The sequence below is a fragment of the Strix uralensis genome, chromosome 13 (genome assembly GCF_047716275.1).
Source record: "Strix uralensis isolate ZFMK-TIS-50842 chromosome 13, bStrUra1, whole genome shotgun sequence".
Lineage (NCBI taxonomy): Eukaryota > Metazoa > Chordata > Aves > Strigiformes > Strigidae > Strix > Strix uralensis.
In genome coordinates, this window is record NC_133984.1 from 16,387,901 (window position 1) to 16,411,480 (window position 23,580).

Consider the following 23,580-nt stretch of genomic DNA (forward strand, 5'->3'; position numbering starts at 1 on the left):
CGCGCGGCGCCAGCGGCGGCCGGTTTTGCACTCGGCTCCAACGGTCGCTCGCGCGCCGGCGGGTTGTTTACTTCCTCCGCGGCGCGCGCCCGCCCGCTCACCCCTCCCTCCCGCCCTGCGCCCCACCACCGCCCCGCGCGCCCGGCCGCCCCCGCCCAGCTCCCGCCGGCCAATGGGGGCCGCCGCCGGCCGCGCGGAGGGGCGGGCTCCTCCGCAAAGGAGCTGGGCAAAGGCAACGTCAGCCGGTAGCTCTCCTCGGACGAGACTTTGCCGCTCATTGGTCTCGGGTCCTGCCCGTCCCACCAAGCCCCCGCCTTCCGTTTTACTCGCGCCGCCGAATACACGCCGCTCCCCGCCCCCGCCTCCCCTATCTGTGTGTGTGAGGCGCGGATTGGCTGACGCCCAGGCCGCTCACCCCGCCCCCGCCAGTCAGCGTCAGCCCCGCCTCTTTCCCCACGCATCCGTCTCCAGGCCCAGGAAACGCCCCGCTAGATCGCGGCCAGCTCGGGGCTGCCGCCGCCTTCTATTGGCTCGCTGCGCTGTCCATCCACCGGAGCCCCGCCTCCCCACCAACCCCGCCCGCTCATTGGGTCGCCGCGGAAGGGCCGCCGTTCTCTATTGGCTCTCCTCCGTGCCGCTCTGGGCGAGCCGCCTGGCCGGCGAGCCGCTGCCCCCCCCCGCTCCTCGCCCCGGCGCCGGGGGCTCCGCCCGCCGCCGGCCGGGGCCCCGCCTCCGCCTCCCTCCCGGCGCGCGCCCCCGCCCTCCGCGGGGTCACGTGATGTTTTCGCCGTGGTGCCGCCGAGGCTGCCTGCGTGAGTGCGAGTAGCCGGACGCGGCGCGGCCGGCGGGAGGGCGCGGACGGGGGCGGCGGGAGGGCGCGCAGGCAGGCACCGCCAGGCACCGCCCGCCCCCCATGCGCGGCCCGCTGCGGGGGGCGCTTCCCCGGTGAGGGCGGATACCCGCTGCCCGCCCCGGACCCCTTCCCCGGCGCTCCGGACCCTGCCTGGCCCCTAAGATGGCGAGTGGGATGAATGGCCCGGGCGGCGGCGGCGGCGGCGCGGCGGCCGGGGGCGGCGAGGAGGAGCCGGCCGCCCGCCACACGGGAGGCGGAGCCGTGCCTCAGCAGGAGCCCGGCGTGCCCGGCGCGGCGGCGGGCGAGGGGGAGCCGGCGGCGGGCGAGGGCGGCCGCTGCCCGTCCCCTCAGCCCCACCACCTGCTGCTGCTGCTGCGGCGCTCGCCCAGCGCCTCGCTCTGCCCGGCGCCGGAGGCCGCCCCCGCGGCGGGCCGCGCCGTCCCCACGGCGGGCCGCGGCGGGCAGCCCCCCCCGGCGGGCCGCGGCGTCCCCCCGCCCGCCGCCGGGGAGGACGTGAGGAAGTGCGGCTACCTGCGGAAGCAGAAGCACGGGCACAAGCGGTACTTCGTGCTGCGGGCCGAGAGCCACCTGGCCCCCGCCCGGCTGGAGTACTACGACAGCGAGAAGAAGTTCAAGAGCAGCCTGCGGGCGGCGGGGGCCGGCGGGGCGGCCTCGCTCTGCTGCCCCCCGCCCAAGCGGGTCATCCCCCTCTACCAGTGCTTCACCGTCAGCCGGCGGGCGGACGCCAAGCACAAGCACATCATCGCCCTGTACACCAAGGACGAGTACTTCGCCATGCTGGCAGAGAACGAGGCCGAGCAGGAGGCCTGGTACCAGGCCATCAGCGAGCTCATGAGCCAGAGCAAGAGGGGCTTCCTGGAGCAGGAGGACCATGCCGATCAGCAGGTGGATGAGGATGACGAGCACTATGGGGCCGCCCTGAGGCCTGGCACCGTCTTCAAGGAGGTGTGGCAGGTCAACGTTAAGCCCAAAGGGTTGGGACAAACGAAAAACCTGACTGGAGTGTATAGGCTGTGCCTCTCCAGCAAGGCCATCCACCTCGTCAAGCTGAACTCAGAGGTGCCCTCTGTCCACTTGCAGCTAATGAATATTCGCCGCTGCGGGCACTCGGAGAACTTCTTCTTCATCGAAGTGGGCAGATCTGCCTCTATTGGGCCTGGAGAGCTCTGGATGCAAGTGGATGATTCAGTGGTTGCCCAGAACATGCACGAGACTTTTCTGGAGACCATGAAAGCTCTAAAGGCCTTTGCAGAGTTCAGGCCCCGGAGCAAGAGCCAGTCTTCTGGTGGTGGTAGCGGTACCAATCCTATCTCCTTCATCACCACTAGGAGGCACTTGGGCAACCTGCCCCCCAGCCAGACGGGCTTGCAGCGGAGATCCAGAACCGAGAGCATTGCCGGAGGGACTCCTCCTACCACCAAAAGCAGCAACTCCTATCGCTTCAGAACATCCAGCGAAGGAGAAGGAACTATGACTAGACCTTTTAGGTCAGTGACTGGGAGTCTAATCCACCTGAATACTGCGAGGATGAATTTGGGCCGGCAAGAAGGGAGTGGAAGGTATGTCAGAGCCGCTTTCAGCTCATCCTATCACACCAGGTCTGCTTCGCTGCCCGTTTCTCATTTTCCCTCCACTACAAGTCCCATCAGTGTTTCTTCCAGTAGTGGCCATGGCTCTGCTTCGGACATGTTGACCAGGCCTTCTAGCTCATCCGTTTGTGGTTCCCCAAGTGATGGGGGATTTATCTCTTCTGACGAATATGGCTCCAGCCCTGGAGATTTCAGGTACTTTCGGGTGAGGAGTAATACACCGGATTCCCTGGGAAACACACCACCCATCAGAGAGGAGAACTGTCTGAGTGAGTACATGTCCATGAGTAAGCAGCAGGCAGATGATAGCTCAAGAGATGATTATATGGAGGCTGAAAAGTGTTTCAGGAAAAGAACTTACTCTCTAACAAAACCAACTTCTGTAGCAGTGCAGCAGAAGACAACACAAACTACAGCTTCGTTAGATGAAGATGCTGCAGGAAATCACGGGCGATTTCTTTACTCTGAAACACCAAAACTAAAAGATAACCATGAATCGGAGTACAATGACACTAACCTTGATTCCGTATGTAACCAAAGTAGGAGTAAAGCCAGGGATGATGGGTACATGCCAATGATGCCAGGAGTTGCATCTTCTCTATCCAGCAACAGCGATTATTTGCCAATGACTCCTAAAAGTATGTCTGTTCCGAAACAGATTAACAATTCATGGTCGCCGTCTCAGGTTGACTCCAGAGGATATATGATGATGTTTCCAAAGGCTAGCTCTTCACCTGTACGAAGTCCTTTAACTGGATTTATTTCTAAAGGAAGTAATGAGAAGATCATAAACAATGAGTATATGGATATGTCACCTGGTAATTCCGCTCCAAAGCACCCCGGTGATTCGAATTATATTCACACCACTTCTGTTTCCAAAGGTTTTAGTTCATATTTTTCTTTGCCCCGAAGCTTTAAGGCGTTATCAGGACAAAATGGTGACCACAGTGAATATGTTCCAATGTCTTCACCTGGAAAACTCTTGTACGGTGGACCAGAAAATGTAAAAGGGGTCAACAGTGAGGCTCTGGCTAACGGCATCTCTAAATTGCCAGCAGTGAAAAGTTCAGATGAAGGACTTGTGCAGAACAGGGCTACTAGGCCCACAAGACTCCCCCTAGGTACAAGAGGGAGTAATACTATCCCAAGAATGTATGATCGTACAGTTCCACCTGAGCCAGCGAGTCCCGGTGAATACATAAATATTGATTTTAATGAAAAGGCGAGTAATACACCATATTCCTTATCTGCAGAAGGATCGCCGTCATCTCTGGGCTCAAGTAGCGACCACAGACAGTCCCCGCTTTCTGATTATATGAGTGTTGACTTGGATGTACAGTCACCGAAAGCAGCAAAGGAACTGTCTAACTCTCTAACGGATATTTCAATTTATGCAAGTTCCAGTATTCCTAGAAACCAACCAAATCCCGACTACGCCAGGCTTTCATTTGGTACTGCTTGTGTTAGCACCGCAAGTAACAGGACTGATGACTACACAGAGATGACGTTCAACATGGCAGCAACACCACCTCGGCCATTTGCCACCGAATCCGACAACGGCGTAAAGATTGATAGCCCTTCTTCCATAGTTAATAGACTGTGCATTGTCGATCGATACGCTGGTAACAGTAGCTTCTCTGTTCCTAGCTCTGAACCTCCTATGGGACCGAAAGTGATTCGAGCTGATCCTCAAGGCAGGAGGAGACACAGTTCTGAAACGTTCTCTTCTGCTGGGACTGTGACGACGTCCTCCTCATTCTTCACTGATAGTAGCAAAAGACACAGCTCTGCCTCATTTGACAATGTTTGGTTAAAACCGGATGAAAACATTTCTGATGGTCAGGAAAGCAAAATGTCCAGGGATACCTCAACTGGATTTCAGAATGGCTTAAACTACATCGCTCTGAATTTACGCGATGACCCTATAAGCTGTGAGGCAAGTACTACAGCGCCAACTTGCCATCTCCAAAATGGTACTTCAGGTTTGGACAGTGGAGCTTACGTAAGCATAGATTTCAGCAGATCAGACGGTCTGAAGTGTAACGCTGCGAGAAAAGGTTTGTAACTTTAAAAGCACATTCCTTTCATGCTTGCTTAACTGTAGGAATTAGGTTCTCAATACTAAAATGTGGTCTTCAGAGTGGGGTAAATGTTTTTTATGGTCTTAAGTATTCTAGTACAACCTGTCTCCTCGTAGCGCAGCATCCTAACCACAGAACGACGGCAGGGGACGCAATCCTTGGCCTAAAGGATTTATGTGACTCTTCTAGGCAGCTAGAGGTGTGATCAAACTGTCATCTGCCTCGTTTTTTTATAAAAGAATTCTGCTAGTGTAAACATTAATTGCATTTCATATTGCGAATTTTTGTCCTGAGGTTATGGTAGCTCTTTTTTTCCTTCACTTTTGTCTTCCTCTTCTTCCCTTATAACTAGATGACTCTTCACTTTTTTTATTTCACGAAGGTGATATTTTGCAATTTGTGTCATGGCTAGGGAAAGCTGAAAATTCCTAAATTGTGTTTAGACATAAAAATGTGAGGCTTAGATCTGTTTCTTTCAATAAATGTAGGTGAAGTGCATGTTTTAGGGTTTTTTATGTGCAAATCTGCCTGCATTTATTTAGTTGAATCTTATGTAAACAGAACTGAGTTTTTTCCCTTGAAGGTTTGGTGTGCTCCTTTTGAGCTCTGGTCTCCAAAGTATCCTTGGATCCTCCAGAGAAGCCATCTCCTGGTGGCTGACTGGGGTGGGGGGCTCCTGCAGCCCCTGCCCTCCCTCCACGCTCCCCGCTGAGCAGTGGCCAAGGGCTCAGCTGAGCGGGAACCCTTCCCCTGCTTACGGAGGGATCTGCCTTTTGCGGAGCAGGTGAGGAATGCCTGTAATAGAGGCAGAGCAGGCTCTGAGGGGTGTCTTCCAGGTCCGAAACTTCGGAGAGGAGGCTGCTAGCTTTCAAGTGATCAGTGGTTTGACCCAACTTAAGGTAATGCAGTTTGAGGTCTGCATAAAAAATAAGGGTGTTGGGGGTGGGGAGGAAGAATATGGGAAAGAGGAGGGACACTCCTATTCATATGTTAAGCATTTTGCGCTCATGGTGGGAGCAAAAAATAATTATTAGCTGCTAGTGGTATTATGCAGATCCACTGACTGAACAGCAGTGTTTGGGCAAGCGCTGTGTTGCACTGTAACTTTGGATATATAATCCTTATTTTGGTGTTAGTGACCCACTGAACTCCTTACAGTAATTCACCCACCTGGATAGAAAACTGTATGTGTCGGAAATGATGTTTTTCTCTCTTTGCAAATGTATGTGTAGTCAATAATTGATGAGTACTAAGAGGAAATATTTAATTGCTGTTGGACATTGATACTTGTCTACTTCTCTGTCAACAGAGAAAGCAGTAAAGGGGCAGCCTACTGCTGGCTTTTGTATTTTTAATTGCAATCTTAAACACTGAAATGATAGGGTTTTTTTTTTAGTTTCACTTTAAAACTGTCTGAACGCAGAAAGTATTGCAGGAGCTTAAAATTATGTAGCCTTTAATAGTAGAAGGTATAAGCCTGACTCAGCTTGCATGCCATTCGAAGTCTGGCAGCACTGCTTGGGGCTGCTCAGAAATGTGTGGTTTGCCTCAGTGGTTTTTTTCCTCTGCTTTGTTTTGTTGGTTGGAATCAAATTTAGAAGACGTTGAAAGTTGCCAGTCCAAGAAGTGCTTTCTTCCAAAGTTAGTCTTTCAGCACTTCAAAAATTTGTCTGCTAAGTCAAAGGCACACTGATTGCTGTAGCTGATTTGTTTTGTTTTTTTTTTAAATCACCCCCAAAGACAGCAGAATTCTTTCGTGATCTTATTCCCCTCATGTGACTAAAATCCGTGTTATAAAGTAAAACAACTTAGAAAATGGAGGGAAAAAAAAGCCCTCAGAGATTAATTACTTTCAGCTGTACTGTACATATTTAAAAATGTTTTTCAAGAGATAGTGTGTTTAGAAATTGTATTTGTGTTAAACATTTTGCTTACTACTGCTACAGCAAAATATCTACAGCCCCGTGCTTAGGGTTTTTTCCTTGTCTATTACAAGTTGTGGAGGGGCAAGAGACTTACAGCTGCTGGTTTTCACTGTGAAGTTTTCTGGAAATGAAACATGCATTAAAATGAAGTGAAAGAAACTCTGTGCATAAAAACACGGACTTTGACAGGAAATTAAGCATAAGAATAGTAAGAGCTTAGGTTGGTGGTTTCTTTCTAGTCCTAAAAAGAAAAACGAGATTATAAAACACTGCTTCAAAACAAGGCCTAACAGTTTTCTATAAAGAGAGCGTAAAATATTTCTGGTATATAGTAGGAGGGCAGGTGGGGTGTGGACATTGTTCACTTGCAGGTGGCTCATAGAGGGGTGAACAGATTTTGGAATAGTCCAGGCTAAAAGTAGCTTGCCAAACTTGAATACAGTGTTGTAAATTGGTGGTGTATATCTGTTTCTTAGGAATGATGTAAAATTCTTGATCATAAAGATACCGGTTTTAATTCACATACTAAATTGTGTCTCTGAGCTATATAGCAAGCATAATTTTAGAAGTCTGTATTCTTTCAACAGTTTACCGGTTTCTACTGCAATGAAGCTTTTAATATTTAAAATTTTTTCTGTAATGCAGAAAACCACTTTTCACATTCCGTTTTGAATAGTGAAAATGAAGCTTCACTCTTAAACCTCTTGTATCCTGAAGAGGTGTAGTGTGCCTGTGTGTAATTGATATTTTTAATACTTCTGGAGACTTTTAGCAGAACTGAGTGCTGTCTTTTCTTTCCTTCTACAGAAAGCTTTTTTTGGTCTCTTTGCCTGAAAAATGCTCTGTGGTTAAAACCATTCTTAAAGGAAATATTTAGCAGATGCATTTACCCTTTACTTCCTAGAAGGGAGCTATCCCATATGTATTACATTCTGTCAGGTAGAGAACTTTCTCTGTTCTCCCTAAACTGCAGTTTTACTGGAAAGAAAACGCTTCCCAACTTCGGATTGTTTGCTTTTTTGTTTTGTTTTTGTTTGCTTAAATGGAATTTTGTGTTCTGTGACTCAGCTGTGCTCTCTTAACTGCTGAGGGTGGTGGAGTGATTTACAATGCATCACTGCCCCCTCATTGTAATTCCCAAACTACTTCTGGTTCAGGTTCACTGATGTGAGTCAAACTTTTTTTTTTTCCCTTCTCCATTCATGACATGGGTGGAGGAGGGGGAGGACACTAACTTGAAATTGTAAATAGGCCTGACTTGTTATTAAACATTTTAGGTTTAGGCAAAATTGAGCTCAGGTTTTATGTTGATAACGATGATAAAAAGAATATTGTGTTCTGAGTTTTAATTCTTGAAGTTTAAGGAGGTCATTAGCAAAACAGTTTCATCACAAAATTGTTACACAATATTGAAGCAAGCGGTTTGCAGTTTTGATTACATGAATCTGAGTCATGAAATTTTGTGCTAGGAGTACAGAACACTAAAGCTACTTCAAACAGGGCTTAGCTAATGTATACCTTGTTATTGGACCTTGTAGAAACCGAGGAGGATAATGAGAACGGGGCGGTAATAAACTGCATAATGGGTCCTGTATAATGCAAGTTTCTTCAGTCTTAATTAGAAATATTAAACCTGCAAAGATACCCTGGACTCCAAAACCAAAACAGACTGTTCAGAGTAAATGTAATATGTTCAGCTTAATATCAATCCACCTATTTTACACCCACTCTTTAATCTTATCTTTACCTGATATTCTAACACTATGCTAAGATATTATTTCAGAAGTTCTTTAATGTGCAGGATTATAATTGGAATGTTCCTCACCTTTTTAATCTCCTCCTGTGCTAGACTGGGCGAGAGTTTTGTGTACACTTTGGGGAGCTGAGAGGAAGGAAAACAAGTACAGCTGTAAAGCAAAACTTGTGTTCCAAATTGTCCAGATCCTTTATGGTAAATTGCATATTTCAAATGCAAAATCTTGAAGAATATAATGAACAATATACACTTTGAGAAATTCAGAAGCTAGACATTTTAGCTATTACTAATATAGTAAATTACAGTTTAGAGGATACCAGGCAAATAACTGCCCCTTTTGGGTTTCAGACTAGTGGTTTTTAAAAGTTTGCTTCAAACTGAGGCTCTTTTGTATCGGCAGAATACTTAAGGCATGGGCCCATTTAAAAATAACTTGAAGAACCCTACTGAAGCACATCCGAATGCTGCTATGTATGCTACATCTTTGAAGTAATGCCGGGATAATAATTCTTAAAAAAACCCCCCAAAACCCCAAACCGTTTTAGTCTTGCTGTAACAGATGCCACTTTAACAGTCTTGAGTGACTTACAGCTATGCTTAAAAATACCCAGGGTAACTTTCTCAAGTAGTATATGAGCTGCTGAAGGCAGAACAGATTTTTGCCATGCAGTGTGGGAGTGAGCTAATTATGACATATTTGACCAAGAATCAGTTGGGTTTTGCTTGTGCTTGGGTGAGAAAATCTGAGACAAGAATGTTCCTCTGCCATTGAGAGAGAACATTTACTTGTAGTTAGTGTTGAAATACTTTTGGAAATTGGCTTTCCAGATTTTAAATCCATAGTTGCAGCTGATGGTGACGTGTCTTTTTTGGAAGTCTAAAATGTTCTGCTCGTAGCTGTCTTGCAGGTTGAAGCACCGCTGCAGGACGTGGGGAGTTCTGGGAGTCATCTGGTACAGATCCAAACTCTTTTTAATTTTTTTTTTAAAGTCTTTTGGTGAAATCTTAAATGCATTATTACCCTTTTAGCTTCCCCTCTAAAACTTCACATTTTCTCCTCCTCCCTTGATGTCTGAGGGCCCCTTGTTCCCCCGTCACTTGGGGAAGCGGGTTGGGTAGCAGAAGGTGAGCAGCGCTTACTCCGTCCTTTCCCGCGGCTGTATGCCAGCCCGGGATTACTGGGGTGGTTTGTCACTAGGTATTTCTTTGGGTTTTTTTGTATGTCCAGCAGCATGTTAGCAGTAGTAGATTTTGGGTTTGTTTTTTTCACAGCACATGGTCTCTTTTTATGAAAGGATCTTTAATAAGTTTTCTTCATATTGATTGCTGGGGGGAGGATTTATACCTTGAGGTTTTGGATGGTACTAACAAGAGCTTATAGTACTGTGGTGTACCTTGGTGTGTGTTTGCGTGCTCTGTTTGTGGATCTGTGGTGCTTCCAAAAACATGCTGAATGGTTTCCAGTATGTTGATTGCGCTAACAAGTTTGTTTTGCTGATCTGAAGCAGGAAACAAACTCTACAATTTTATTTTAAGTACTGTTGTGACCAAATGTGGCATTCTTCCGCTCAGAGGAAAATGGAGTGTTAAAACTGAAAGGCAGGTGAGAGAGAGTCAAGCTTTCTGGAGCCTGGGGATGTCTTATTACTGCTGTTTTGTCCTAAAAATGTAGCATTATCTGATGACTCATCCTTAAATGGTATGTAATGACTTGGCTGGAGAGCTGTCCCATGGCCCACCCTGCAAACTTGCTGTTTGACTCTTTTCCCTGCTTAGCTTTTGCATATTAACAACGATCCAGTGATCAAGTTGCACTCTTGTCTTGCAGGTTAAAGCAGTGACTGGAGGAAAAGGAAAAAGTATGTTGTAGTTTTAATCAAGCCCTGCATCTCCGTAAAGGTCACTCAGCTTAGGGCTGGTTATGATTTAGTTGAGAACCTTGATCAGTAGGGATTTGTGACATACTTGAGGGCAGTGGGAAGACAAAGGTAAATGAGCCTGAGTCATCAAAGGCATTGCAGAGGTGTTGCCAAGTATCTTATCTAAATGATCTTCAACATAGTTGGATTTGTGGAGATCTTGCTTCAGGTGTAGCATTACCCCAGGAGCAGCAGTGTAGTAGACTGTTAGCAAGAATTTTCTGCCCTGGTTAAGTCATGAGCTTAATGAGTATCTTAAGGGGCAAAGGTTGCTTATTTCAAAACATTATTCTTCTGTTAATTTAGCTCTATGGTTGGATGCTAACAGTTGAGACTGCTTGTGTGTGTGTATACATGTGTGTTGTGTGCCAGTCTAATATTTTTTAGTCTTTGAGAAGAAAGGGTTTTTGAAAGAGATGGCTTATACCAAAATTAATATAGTTAAGATTTGGCTATAATTCCAAGGTGACAATATAATTTAATGTGGCTCAAGAAAAATGAAAACTTTTAAATTACCACTAAAAGGTGAATAGTGCTGTGTTCACTGTATAGCATATGTATATTGCGATTTTACATAAATATGGAATTATTATTTAAGGCATAAAATAGGTGCGAATAGTGTTTCCTTTTTGCTAGGGCATGAAAGGCTCATAAATATGCTACTTACTTGGAGAAAGGCTTCCCATTTAGTAGAACAGGATTTTGTGGTATGACTGAGGATATCAAAATGCTTTTTTCTTTTTCTCAGAGTCATGGGAAATAACACCAAAAGGTATGCAAGAAACCTAGTAAAACTGGCTTCTAGATTTATTGAGGCACTAATGAATGATACCCTCCTTCCACAGGGAATAGTGCGATTCTGTTCCCATACTCATGCCAAGCCACCTTGCTTTATTGTTTATGGCTCTTGGCGAACAGCTGAATTTGCGGTATAACCTTTTTCGATGCTGGATAGCTTGAGCCTGAATTATTTTTGGGGAACTAGTGTTTCTTTTCACGCAGATCTCTTAGGCTACCAGGAGTTTGGAGAGTCCTTAGTGACAGTGCAGCAGATGCATCATGAGATAAATGAGAACCTATTGCATCCTAGACCAAGAAGAGCTATTCATGTGAGCCATGGGATACCTTACTTGTATGAAAACCCCCTTTAAGCTATTGACAGATGTTGGCATTTCTGTGACTTTTGTGGCACCTTATTGACAATTGAGCTAAAATGGCCAAGACAAACCAGCAGATGGTACCGAAAGGCTTCTCGAGTCCGGGCACCCTTGCTTTCCTGGTCTAAATAACTGGAGCCTGTTTGCAGGTGGGTTGGCCGAGGGCATTCTTCAGCGCAAGTTGAATGCAGGTAAAAGTTCCATCAATACAGATGAAGGAACATGCTCCAAGTTCTGTGAGTCTAAACCAATGAAGTTACTGAAGTCTAAACCAATATGGGTTAAGGGGCCGAAAAGATACTGTTTGCTGTATGGAATTTTTTTGTATTTTAAGTTAGTCTGATGGAAAAATTTGTGAGCTGTTTGGGTTTTCAGTAGTAACATCCACTGCTGAACTCAAACTTCCAGAATATTTGCTGCTTGTCATGTGAGACACTTTGGGACGTATTTGCCATCTATATTTAACTCTGTGGTGTTTTTTTGGGATGGGCTGGGTGGATTTTTTTGTTTGTTTGCTTTTAGAACAAGGTGTTTTTAAATTGCAGATTGTGGTGAGCAGGAAATCAGTTAGAAATGAGTTGAAAAAATGAACAGATTTGATCTTGATGTCATTCAGACAATATTACGACAGTGAGTCTGTTAATGAAAGCTTGTAGCTCCAGACGTGATCTCTACTCGTTGTGTGGAACCTGAACAAGTAGGCAGGACGGAGGTCCCCTGTACCATGCCACAAATGTAAATGTGTTGGTCCCTGTCCTAAGGAGCTCATGATTTAAAAGATGAAACTGAAGAGATGGATGAAACTTAATGTGCTGGGGTGGAGACTAAGATAAATATCAAGGCTGCTACCATTGGCAGAGTGAAGATAAGAGCCTTGCAGAGAGATAAAAGGCTGCCTGAGAGCAGTTGCAAGAGGAAGCTGGTAGAGACACTTGGAAGGGTATGCACACAGCAGGGAGTGATGGAAGGTAGCGAGCTATAAATACAGTGGTTGTAATGGTTTAAGTGACTTGAAAAGGATGAGGTAAATGTCAGAACACTGGCCAGGATATTAATCTTGGTAAGAGGAATGTGGGCCAACATGTATCTCCGAGTTAGGAGCATGTCCCAATGTTTACTTCTCCCTTTTAGATATGGAATGTGATTTTTAATTTTTTTTCCTCTCATTCTTTTTCCTTTCTGTAAGTTACTTTTCCTGCAGCCATGTGACTGATAAATTTGGTGCAGGAACGCATACTGGAGCACAGGATCACCCTGTGCAGCGTCCCTAGGCAGTTAATGTCGCAGGGACCTGCATCCTCTTTGTCAGCACTTCACTCCAGAAGCAGTTAGGGTGATAGGGCTGCCTTGGCATTACTTCTTCTTGGTTTTGCAGGGGCTTTTTAGGTGGCATCTCTGGGTTTCAGGTAATTTTCTAGTGTTCAGGAGTCGACAGCAGTGTGGCTTGGGAGGTATATCCACCTTCAGAATTTGTAATGAGTGTGTTGGAGCATTTGGAGTCCAACCCTAAACAGGGAGGTCTGGATGGCACCTGCTCATCACTGCTGCGGTGCTTTCAGCTGCTTGAGAGCAGTCTGCGGAAGCTGGAGTGCAAAGTGATAGCTTTGACAGGAGAAAGTTATTTTATTTCTGTGTTGGTAGCTCAGGTTGAACAGAGACTGTAGTGGTTGTGGGTGAGTCTGGAAGCGGTGGCAGCAGTGAGGCTTGATTCACTGTTGAGGGTGTAAGTGATTGAAATATTAATGTTGACGTGTTCCACAAGGTGAACACTAAAGAGTTGCAGGCTGTTGATTAAAACTTGTCTGTGTTGTAGACACAGTTTAACTCTGTCCTTGTGGGCTCCTGAGCTACTCCTGGAAGCTGAAGGCCCTATCCTTGGCTCCTGTGCACGTGCTGTGATTTAAGAAGACCTTGCTTCACCCATGCAATGCAATCTGAACCCTTCTTCCTCCTCCCCTGCTTAAGCCAGGGTTTTGGGTATCCTAATGTTAATGCAGACTCAATGCGATAGTAAGAAAATGTAAAAAATCGATGCGCACCACTGCAGTGTGTGGTAGCAGATAGTGGCTGATAGCAAAGATTTTTTTTTTTGTGCAGGCACGCATGGGCAAAAGGTATGGCTGATGAGGGTGTAACTGTTCGGGTATGTGGCCATGTAGCAACTTTGTGCCTTTGACAATCATTTATGGCAATAGAGGTGAAAGAAAAAGGTAGTGCTGACTGCTTTCAAATGTCGATGGCTAAAGTGATTGGGAAGAGCAAAGGGATGAAGTAGAACAGGTGAAACTTTCTGTAGAAAGGAAAAACTTTGTTGGAAGGAGATGTCAGAAAAGGTGATTTGAAAGGTGGGGAGCTGTTTCATTAGTCATGAGTGACACTGTCCTTTCTCTTAGTTGTGTTCATAAGAATAGTTTTGCTCACGCAAACTGAAGACGTGTGCCTGCAAGCAGACACCACCCAGCAGAGGAAAAGCAGGGCAGGCGTATGTAATACTTCCCCACAAGCATAGCACCAAACTTCTGATATTTTTTTTGGTTTGTTTTTCAGCTTGGGGGATTTCCTGAGCCTGATGTAGTTTGTCTGTTTTATAATCCTTTCTGGATCTTTAATCCAAGTACTTTTCCAATCCCTCTTTGATCCTTGTATCCACAGCAGCCTGTGGTCAGTCAGTACATGCTGCATGCAGATCTCTCGCTGTCTACTTTGGACCCTGCTCCGTACAGGCTTTGTTTGGCAGCCCCTAGTTTGTGTTTTGGAAGAGATAATGAACCCTATCTTTTCTCTCTGTGCCATTTAGGACTGTGTAGATGCCGTGTCCTCCTCTGCCATACACTTAGCCAGTGTGCTGTCAGCGGCTTCCTGTACTGCACACAGCAGGGACCTGGGGTATAATTTTTTTCAGTTTCCTATTACATCCTAATACTTCTCTGCAGGCTGAAGGGACCTTGTTACCTGGCTATTCCTCACCAGGAAGCTACTCCGAGTCCTTTTTAAATGAGGGAGCCAGAGCTGTGCGTGAGCACCGGTATTTGACATGGCTGTTTTCTTTCCTGTTTGTTTCCTAACAGTTCTTAACGTCCACTTTGCAGCAAGAGCACAGGCAGGAAATACATTCCTCCCTATTGGCACTTCAGGGCTCCTAACCTTTGTCACGAGAGCAGAGTGAACTGTAGCAGGTGGGATTGTCAGAAGCCATGCAAACAAGATTTTTTTTTTTTGTCTAAAATTTACCTATGTTTTCTGCAGTTTAGGAGGTCAGTCATTGTATCTTACACACTGGCTGTGAGAGTGCTTTTGAAAAAGCAGAACGTTTTCGTTCTTGTGCAATGTGAAAATCAAATTTTAAACTTCTATGTGTGTTTAAGTGGAGATAAGTTGATTTTTAGTATTGTCTTGCTATGTTGTAATAGAAATCTAGTTTAAAAAACAAAAAACAAACCCCCAACAACTTCTTGTCAAGCTGTCCAGTGCAATTGGAGTTGGTGTTAGCCCCCTGCCAAAACTGTGTGCAAGTTTCCTAATTCTAGGAATAGTATCAGTAAAAGAGATGAAATTAGGGAGTGTGCGTAAGGCCTTCCTAGAAACAACACTACTGTTTATTAAAACAGAAAAAGCCACCACTGTTGCAAAAGATAAGGCATTTCTGCAAAGTGAATAAAAATTATCTTAAAGCATGGGAGAGGTTTTTTTGCTCATGAAATTGCTAAGCAGTAATAATAGCAGAACCATGTTTTGAATGAACAATTGTGTATAAAGATTATTTGTAAGAGTAACTTTGTCTTCTGAATTTTGGAATCAGAGTTTGAGGAAGAACCTAATTTCCTGGAATGTGTTGTTACCAGTCACTGTTTTTAAATAGTTTATCCAGTGAAAAGTGGGTCATGTAACAGTTTTTTTTAAAACAAATTTCGCTTTTTTTTGCTTGTGGAAAGTCAGCAAAACTGTAGGTACAAAACACATTCATTAGCTCAATTTGAGCATTATTAGTTTGTTGTGGAATGAAAAAAGTTTGTGGAATATGTGCTTAATGGTTACCCTATACCCATGGAATATGGGCGTAATGGCTAATTGGGTTACCCAGGTACAGTACCTGCATATGCAATGGCCACAGCAAATGTGTCAGGTTTTTGGATTTGTATTTGTAGACTTGGTGTCTGCGTGTGCAAATTAAGAAGGAATTCTGCTTTTCTCAAAGAACACTGCTTGCCTCTAGCAAGGTCTAAAGCTATGCCATTAAAATAAGAACTCAAAGAAATAGGACAATGACAGAGGATAGTAACTATGTATTTGGTAAGATCTAGGGCAAAAAATTTTCTCACTAATTTGTGAAGAATGTATTTGGGCAAATTGCTTCCCTCCCCCTGGCCTGCCTGCCATATGGCAGGCTTGAAATGTAATACACGGCAGTCCTCCTGCCCTGTCCCCGTAGCGTGAACAAAACGTGCACGTTGTGTCCTGAGGTTGTGCTGGGATTTGGTGCTTTCCTGAACAACAGGAATATTGTGTGGCCATGTGCACAAGAAGGTCTAGGGCTGTTCTGCTGCTTTTGATCTGTGTAAGTCAGATTAATTCCGATTTCCTCCTAACCTGAAGTTCAGGAAATGGAGGACTTCAGCAGTGTTCTCCAGAAAGCATTAAGCTGTCTTAGTCTTTGACATGGAGATTTTAATCATTTAATTATCTTAATATCTTCTATAAGCAAAGCTTTTATGCTTTTAGGAATCAGTTGCAGAATTGTGTCAGTAAAAATCTTTCCTGTAAAAACAGATATTATTTAGCTTGGATTTCTTTGAGAGAACTAGGATACGTCTGCTATGTTCTTAAAACCTCTTGGTTTGTTTCAAAGTGGCCTGACTTGTATGACCTTAATAATTCAGGTGCAGGAAATGAAATGTAAATTGGATATATTCTCCTCCGATACATTTTCAAATGGAACACACTGGGTGTGCAATCTAATGAATTAAGACTAATCTAATCCTCTGCTCCTAATTTTTATAAAGCTATAGATTATTTTTGCCTAAAAAACTTCCAGAGCACTTTTTCAGTGTGTTCCTTAATCTTAAAACATTTTTGAGCAATGGCATAGTGCCATCCTATTTTAAATATTTGCCCTCTTAGTTTCTCTTCTGCCCTCATGATTCTTTTCCTCTGATTGTTTGTTCCTAGGAAAGATTCGGACAGCTGTGTGTAGTTTTATAATCTGATCCCATCTTAAACTGATGAATTTAAATAGAATTGTGTAATGAAGAGAATGTTGTTTTAATTTTCCAAACTTTGCTTATATCGTTTGAGAGGTGATCTGTGAAAACGTTTGGATGCTTTCTGGACTTGTTTCCCATATTAAGTGTTCCTAGGAAGTTGAATTTGTATTGTTCTCAATATTCTGAATCAGTAGAGCTCAATTTTGAATAAAGGTTGAAGCTTTTGTGTAGAATCTGTTAACGGAGCTGAGGTTTGAATAAACAGAAAAGCTCAGTGTAGGGTGCTATGAGAACTACTTAGAATAGTGTATTTCTAGGCTGCTTCAAAAGTGCAGAGGGTTTTTTGAGTTCAGGTTTTGGTACTTGTTTTGTTGTAATGATCAGTTATCAGATATTTTTTTTTTTTTTGGTAGACTGTGCAGATTTTCTTGGAAGAGCTCGTGACAATCCAGGAACAGCAGTGTGTTTACACTGCAAGTGAAAGTTATCTTCGAACTTGTCATGTCTGGTCTGGCCACTGAATTTTATTTGCTGGCATTTACGTTTTGAGAACTCACGGGACTGATGGGCTACTTTTCATCTCTTCCTAGCTAGTTCGCATCTCATAATTTGTTCTCCTTTTAGAGGAGTTGTTTCATCCATTTCTCTGACACCTTCTTTCACTGTTCAATCAGTGTTCAGTCAAATACATCTATATGGTATCTGTAATGAAATGCTAATCTGTTTTTTATTGTTGATCAGCAATTCTCATATTTGTACTATTAACACAAAATTGTTGGCTGGTGAATTATGAAGACTGAAATAAGGTCATCCAGCTTCACAGAAGCTGTGCTGTTTTCTTGGATTACTTCATGTCTTCCATTAGTTTACCTTCACCTACTCACTAGTCAAAAGATGGAAGAAGATCAGGTGTGGGGGAGAAGAGCCACCAAGGAGCTTAAAGTGTAAGTGTCACGTTGCTTCCTAAGGGTCCTTCTGGCGAGGATGGAAGTCCACAAATTAGCTCCGGGTATCAGCAGCACAACAGACATGGGCCTTGTTCTCACTTACATTAAACCCATTTTATGCCTCTTTTGACTCCCAGCTGTTTTTGCGGTGTGTGTGCAGGTGGGTGCTTTCACACAGCTGGGTGCAGGTGCCTCTGTGTACAGTGCAACTAGTGCTCTGTGACTGCAAGGTCCCTGCTGGCTCCCTGCAGGCAGCTGTGGCACTGAGATGGGAGGCGCAGCTCAGCGGGTGGGTCCGTATGGACCTTCCTGGGAGGATGGGGGGGGGGGAAGCTACATCAGTGGGAGCTCCTACAACCTCATGGTTCAGAAATCAGTATTGGGGCTTGTGACTCTGACTGCAGAAACTGTCCCTGGCTCTGTTGGAGGCGCCCCTTGCCCCTGGACGCAGACTCCACTGGTCATGACATGGGATTCCTTTGATGCCCGGAGGTTGGTGGAGGGTGACCGGCTGTGGTCCCACAGCAGGGAGGAATGGACTCCCGGGTACCACCTTCACGAATGGTGGTGACTGCAGACACTGTGGGAGGGATCTTGCAAGACCTCAGTCTTGCCTTAGATTTCAGAGAGAAATTTTTTTGGTGGTTAAGTTTCATGAGTTTCTTTTTGCCTTTTGTATCTGATACTGATATGTGTTCACATACCATATATCTATCTATATATCTATCTCAATTTATATCTTCATCTCTCTCTATATATAAATGCTTGATGCTTTTATCCCCAAAAAAGAGCTGATGACTCAGGGCACCAGCCAGCTGTACTGCCTCAACTGCAATATTGAAATTTTCAGCTTTAACAAGGGGATTAGAGAAGTGGTGACAACCAATAACTCCATGTCTGAAAGACTCAGGGCTTTATGAGACTGTTATCAGCTTGTAGGTAATATTTATGTGAAACTCCCTTATGTTTATTTACAGTTCCCACGATTCTGTTTTAGCTTAAAAATGAAGAGGAAACATGCTGAAGTATAGTTTATAACTGGGGAGAGGGGGGACAAATTAATGAGATCTTGTTTTAACAAGCATAGAGTTTTGGGGAGAGGGGATGCTACAGGGAGGTCCCAAGCCTGCCTTCACGCTGGTGCAAAATGCTGTATTTGAGCCAGGATGTCCAGGGAATTTATAAGATGTAATGACACTTAGCTGAGGATACTTTCCTCTGGTTTCTTATAAAGTAACCTGTGTTATTCTGGGCTCTGATTAGAGTTACCTGGTGAGCTTGCTTTAGAATTGGTTATCATGCTGCCTTCTGAGTTTTGTTTTTTTTTTTCTCTTAAGCTCTTCCTCTTCCCCTCCAAGTATCTTAAATATAATTTGGCATAAGTTTATGAAAGTCTTCATACATAAAGTTTTAGGTATAAATACTGAGTTCTGCCACATGGGATTGTCTGATTCAAATAACTGGGCCTTTGCTCTTCAAAATGTTTTGGGGATATGCTTGGAGAGATTAGAATAACTTGTCAAACAGCTTTCAGGTGTGCCCTGTGTGTTAGGCGTGGAGGAAAAATGTCCTGACAAAAGCAGAGACAGTTTTTGAAGTTCCTTTTATGTGAGCTTATAGGTCCACAGCAAGGAAAGGGTGGGGGGATGCTGGTAAATGTTAATTTTTACTGAACATAAGTTTAATATAGAAGCTTTAAATGTTTTAATGTTTGACTTGCATGCATTGTTGAGGTGTGATTCATTGCAAGCTGTGGTGCATATTTTCATCCTTTGGTCCTACAACAAAATAATAACTTTTCTAAAGAGGAAAACTATTTCAAAAATAATAGCTTCACTTGGCTTTTGTGAAAACAAAGGCATCACTAACCACATCACGCTCTCAGTGTAATAAGCAATAGCTTTTTGTAGTGATCTTATGATGTCTGTGAAATAATACAGATGGAGATTCTGGGGTTGCCGGGTGTATTTTGGCTGTGTCTTCCAAGTTACTGTATTTTAGAAATCACTACATATTTGAAAAATGAAACTCAGCAACCCAGACCTTGGTGTGGGTTTTGTAGGGATAAAAGGGAGTTTCCCCTGCCGTCGAAGGACCCCTCTGTACTTGTGCATGGTTTCCAGCCCTGCCATGGTCTCTGCTTCGCTGTCTGGAGCAGTGGGCAGCCTTCGTCGAGAGCTGGGGCTGTCCCAGCTGCAGGGGTAGGGGCAGGGCTGCTCAGTGCAGCTCATCTGAGCTTTGTTCTTTTCTCTTTTCCTTTTCTTTCTTTTTCTTTTGAAGGGACAGTATTTTTAGCTGGACGGAAATCAGAACTTCTTTAACTTAGGGTGGAGTTTGTGTGTGCATACTTTATGATTGGTTATGTAAGTAAACATACAGGTTTTCATTATTATACATAATGCTTGCCTGTTCTTTAGATGATCACATTTTCTTCAGCGTGTTCCTGTGGCAGAGGCAGTGGAGCACTAGGCTTTCTCTAGCCACCTGTCTGGCAGAGGACAGTGCCCTCAGTCCTGGCTGAGAGGACAAAAATGGTGGAAGAGGACAGTCCGTCACGGCTGGGAGACAGTGATTTGGCTGGTAGTACACCTCCAGACTGAAAATCAGTGTTCACACTGGCTCTGGTGGGAGTGGAAGGGGTTATGTAGTGAGCTGAAAAGTGGATTTCTGTACGTTCCTCAATCTGTGTTCACACCGCTGCAGAAAGCGTTCGCATCCCCTTCATCAGTTTTTTTCTGTGTCAGGAACCTTTTGAGTCACTCTTACCCTGGCATGTGCATGGTTAATTGCAGAGCTGGCATTCTGCTTTGAGGCCGTCCCCTCTCCTGTTTCCATTTCTGCTTTGTCACCCGACTGTATTTTCCTGTAATACAGGATTATGTTTTTTTCCCCCTCATTTTACTGAGCACTTTGTATTTTTCCTTTTCCAGTCAGTTTGAAGCCACTGGTTTTTGCTGACAGCTGTAAAGGTGGCTGTCTGCCACAGCTAGGTGCTTTTGCACCGTGCGGTGCCTTTTAGTGAGACTTTCTTGAAAAAGGGAGAACGGTACTCTGAGCTGTTTCTTCTTACAACTAAATGAAGCTTTTTTCCCTGAAAAGTTGAGGACAGGGCACGCAGCTGTCCTGACTGGCCACTCCTTGTTTGGAGCTGGAGTTGCAGGGAGTGTTTGCATGGCAGTTCTGTACCTGCTGTGAATGGGAGCGTTCGCCACAACCTTAATTACACGGGGCGTACAGAACTGCTCCCCATTCATCCCGCGCTGCGCGCTTAGTAATAGCCTCTGCTATGCGCATCGCCCCTCGCCGTGAGAGGACCGAGATCTCGTTAAATGAAATACCGATAGCGAGACAGGCGGTGGGTGCTGTGAGCTTTGGTCCTTCCCCCAGCGCGTGGGCTAGCAGTGCAGTGCTGGCTGCCGCCCCAGCTCCTCGCCACCGTACACGTGTCAGCTCTGCGGCTGCAGCCGCTCTTCGGTGCTCGCTTCAGACTTCAGAGTTCTTCCGACGGCTCAGGGTTTCTGAGCAAGGGATCATCTGGTAGGGCCCCCTCCCTCTGTGAGGGACCCGTGTTCTGCATTCAGCAGCTGCCACTCCTGCAGTGGATAAGCTCCATCTATTCTCCTCACTAGAAAACATTTTTTTCCAATATAACTTGCATTTAAAATGTCACTGACTCTTTTTTTTTTTTTTCTTTTCCTCCTTTCTAGACTGACTGCATTGCCATGGAAACCATTGTTGGAAGAGAAGACTTTTCTGCTGGTAACTCCAGAAACTGTGTGGTGCTTTTGGAAGCAAAGCTCAGCTCCAGCCGGCTACTTTCATTTCCACCAGCACGGACATGGACACGCATCCTTTTAATTAATTTTTTCATAGACATCCGCTCTCTACAATTGAATTAATTTGAATTGAGATTTCTTCATAGCTGTGCTTTGGTGATGGAATTTGGTCTTTCATGTCATATCTATTTGGGAGGCAGCGTGAATGCTAATAGGAGATCCCTGTATGCCCCTTTCTTCCTCCTGCCTCTCCCATTAATTTTTTTAAAAAAATTTATATTCTGAGAAGTCAAAGCTGGTTTCTGATTGTCTGTTTAACATGGGTTTTGCTTCTCTGGTACATTAACAAGTGGTTAGCTTAAAACATGTATTGTTTAGAAATATTTTGGCAGTTCAGGATTTTTTTCAGGTGGCTCGGCAGAAGGAGGGAGGGAAAGGTGCACATTAGCTTGAGGGTGAACCCGTGGGACTGAATGGGTCTGAGGAGGAGAGACCTCTTCTGCCTCTTTTTTTTGTTTCCTTTTTTTTTAAGGTTTTGCTTTTATGGTACAAGAGGTATTTCTTGATCATAGGCTAGAGTATTTGAAATCAAATGTCTGTCAGAGCTTAAACGGAATTTTTTTTTTGCTCAGAATTTTGGTATGTACAAAGTAGGATTAATGGGCTGGTTGTCTTGTAGGTTGTTTTTGTTCTTACCCTCAAGATACTTGTTTATAAATACGGATTGTGTAAAATGAGGTTTTTGTTCATGCATTCAAATGGAGAACTGCAGAGTCGTATCCAGCATTTGTGACTTCTGCATTATACTTGTCAGCTGTAGCTTTTTAAAGGGAAACCACCCTAATTGATCTTACTTTCACCCAAAGTCCCATTTTAAATTTGGGACTATTTTTGTTCTTTCTTCCTGGCATAATGGAGAAAAAAGTAAAATGTTGGCTCATGAATTGTCTTTATCCCACTTACAGAAATGTGAACAATGACTATTTGACATAATGACACAATAAGCCCTGATTTTTCTACAATTTAAGTGCTTCACTCTTGTACTGAATTTTTTTTTGGTTGAAATGAGTTTAGGTTTTTAACATTGCTATGAACTTAAAGAGCATGACACTAGTCGTTGGTACATGCAATGTATAATAAAAGGCACTGACGACTGATAAAGGGTTTAGAAGTGGTACACAAATCCTCATGCTGTACTGCACCACACAGCTGGTAATCCTCTACATTGTATATTGTACAACTGATTCGTCAGGCTGCCTCACCTCTAACATACAACCTTTAAATTGCTAGTACAGTTTGTATAACAAATTAGACACTGTCAACTTTGATTGTTCGGTGATGTGTACCCAAATCTATTTTTGAGTAGTACTAAAATGTACATGTCACTAAAATATGAAGACTTTTTTTTTTTTAAACATGGTACCAATCAGTTTACGCAGTGTCTAGTGACAGGAAAAACTGTTGCTACAGGGTTTAAAAGCAAGACCTGTTTTTGATTCTGGAAGAGAAGTTCAAGTTGGTACAGTTACTTGTTGCTGCTAAACATACACTAATTAAAAATACGACCACTCTTACAGACCATGATACTGTCTTGCCATATAGCTTTTGTTTGGTCTCGTAAATTGATAATGCAATATGTAGACAGCTTTTTATAAAGCTTTACATCTTTTCTAAGAAATCAAAATTTGGATGAAGATAGTTCTAAACATTTAATGTGAAAGGAAAAGGTTGTTTTGAAGAAATTTGTTACATACTTATTTCATATTAGATCCCTGAGGCTGCCATTGTACAATATACAGCACTGATTTAATAAATGCTGAATAAATAAGTAAATGGGTAACCTCAAGTATAGTGGTACAAATACTAATAGGTACGGCATAATAAATATGCAATCTTTTTGAATCTCTTAGTTTACAGCAACTAATTTATTCAGTATTGTGCTGGAAGAACATTTTCAGATGATGTAAAACATATCACTATATATACTACCTTCCAGCAACCCGTTTATGCTGCTGTATAGTACAAAAATACCAATGATAGAACAATGTTTGTCCTGTAAATTTAATTTGATATTGGACAGTTATTGTCTGTACAAACTAAAACATATATGGTTGAAACTGTTCATTATATTTGCTATTTCTGCTTCACAGATCTGTTTTAAAGTCGAGCTGATTGATCTGGCTTTGTCTTCCATTGTAAATATTGTTATGTTGTTTTCTTTGTAAAACACATTGCGTTTGCGGTTTTGGGAGACTGGCTTGAAGCTCTGTATAGTGTTTATATTTATCTGACTTGGCTTTCCATAGAGCTACTTGCAGTAAATACGTGTTCATGTAGCTCCGTGTCTGGGTTTTA

General features: G+C 44.0%; 1 protein-coding gene across 4 annotated transcripts; it reads left to right on the top strand.

Moving 5' to 3' along the window:
• Positions 1-860: 860 nt before the first annotated feature.
• Positions 861-23,561, top strand: IRS4 (insulin receptor substrate 4). 4 transcript variants are annotated; one of them, XM_074882677.1, is made up of 3 exons: positions 861-4,520; positions 5,128-5,443; positions 21,157-23,561. In XM_074882677.1, the coding sequence occupies exons 1-2, from the start codon at positions 1,016-1,018 to the stop codon at positions 5,145-5,147; spliced, it is 3,525 nt and encodes a 1,174-aa protein (XP_074738778.1). In that variant the 5' UTR covers positions 861-1,015; the 3' UTR covers positions 5,148-5,443; positions 21,157-23,561. The 4 variants fall into 4 exon arrangements, 1 of the variants encoding a protein (XP_074738778.1); XR_012630716.1 differs by lacking the exons at positions 861-4,520; positions 5,128-5,443 and adding exons at positions 14,335-15,856; positions 16,916-17,446; XR_012630715.1 differs by lacking the exons at positions 861-4,520; positions 5,128-5,443 and adding an exon at positions 15,864-17,446.
• The last annotated feature ends 19 nt before the right edge of the window (positions 23,562-23,580 follow it).

Coding starts and splice junctions, on each gene's coding strand:
- IRS4 (XM_074882677.1), top strand. CDS start 1,016: ATGGCGAGTGGGATGAATGGCCCGGGCGGCGGCGGCGGCGGCGCGGCG. Junction 4,521..5,127: donor GTGTAACGCTGCGAGAAAAG/GTTTGTAACTTT, acceptor TTTCCCTTGAAG/GTTTGGTGTGCTCCTTTTGA.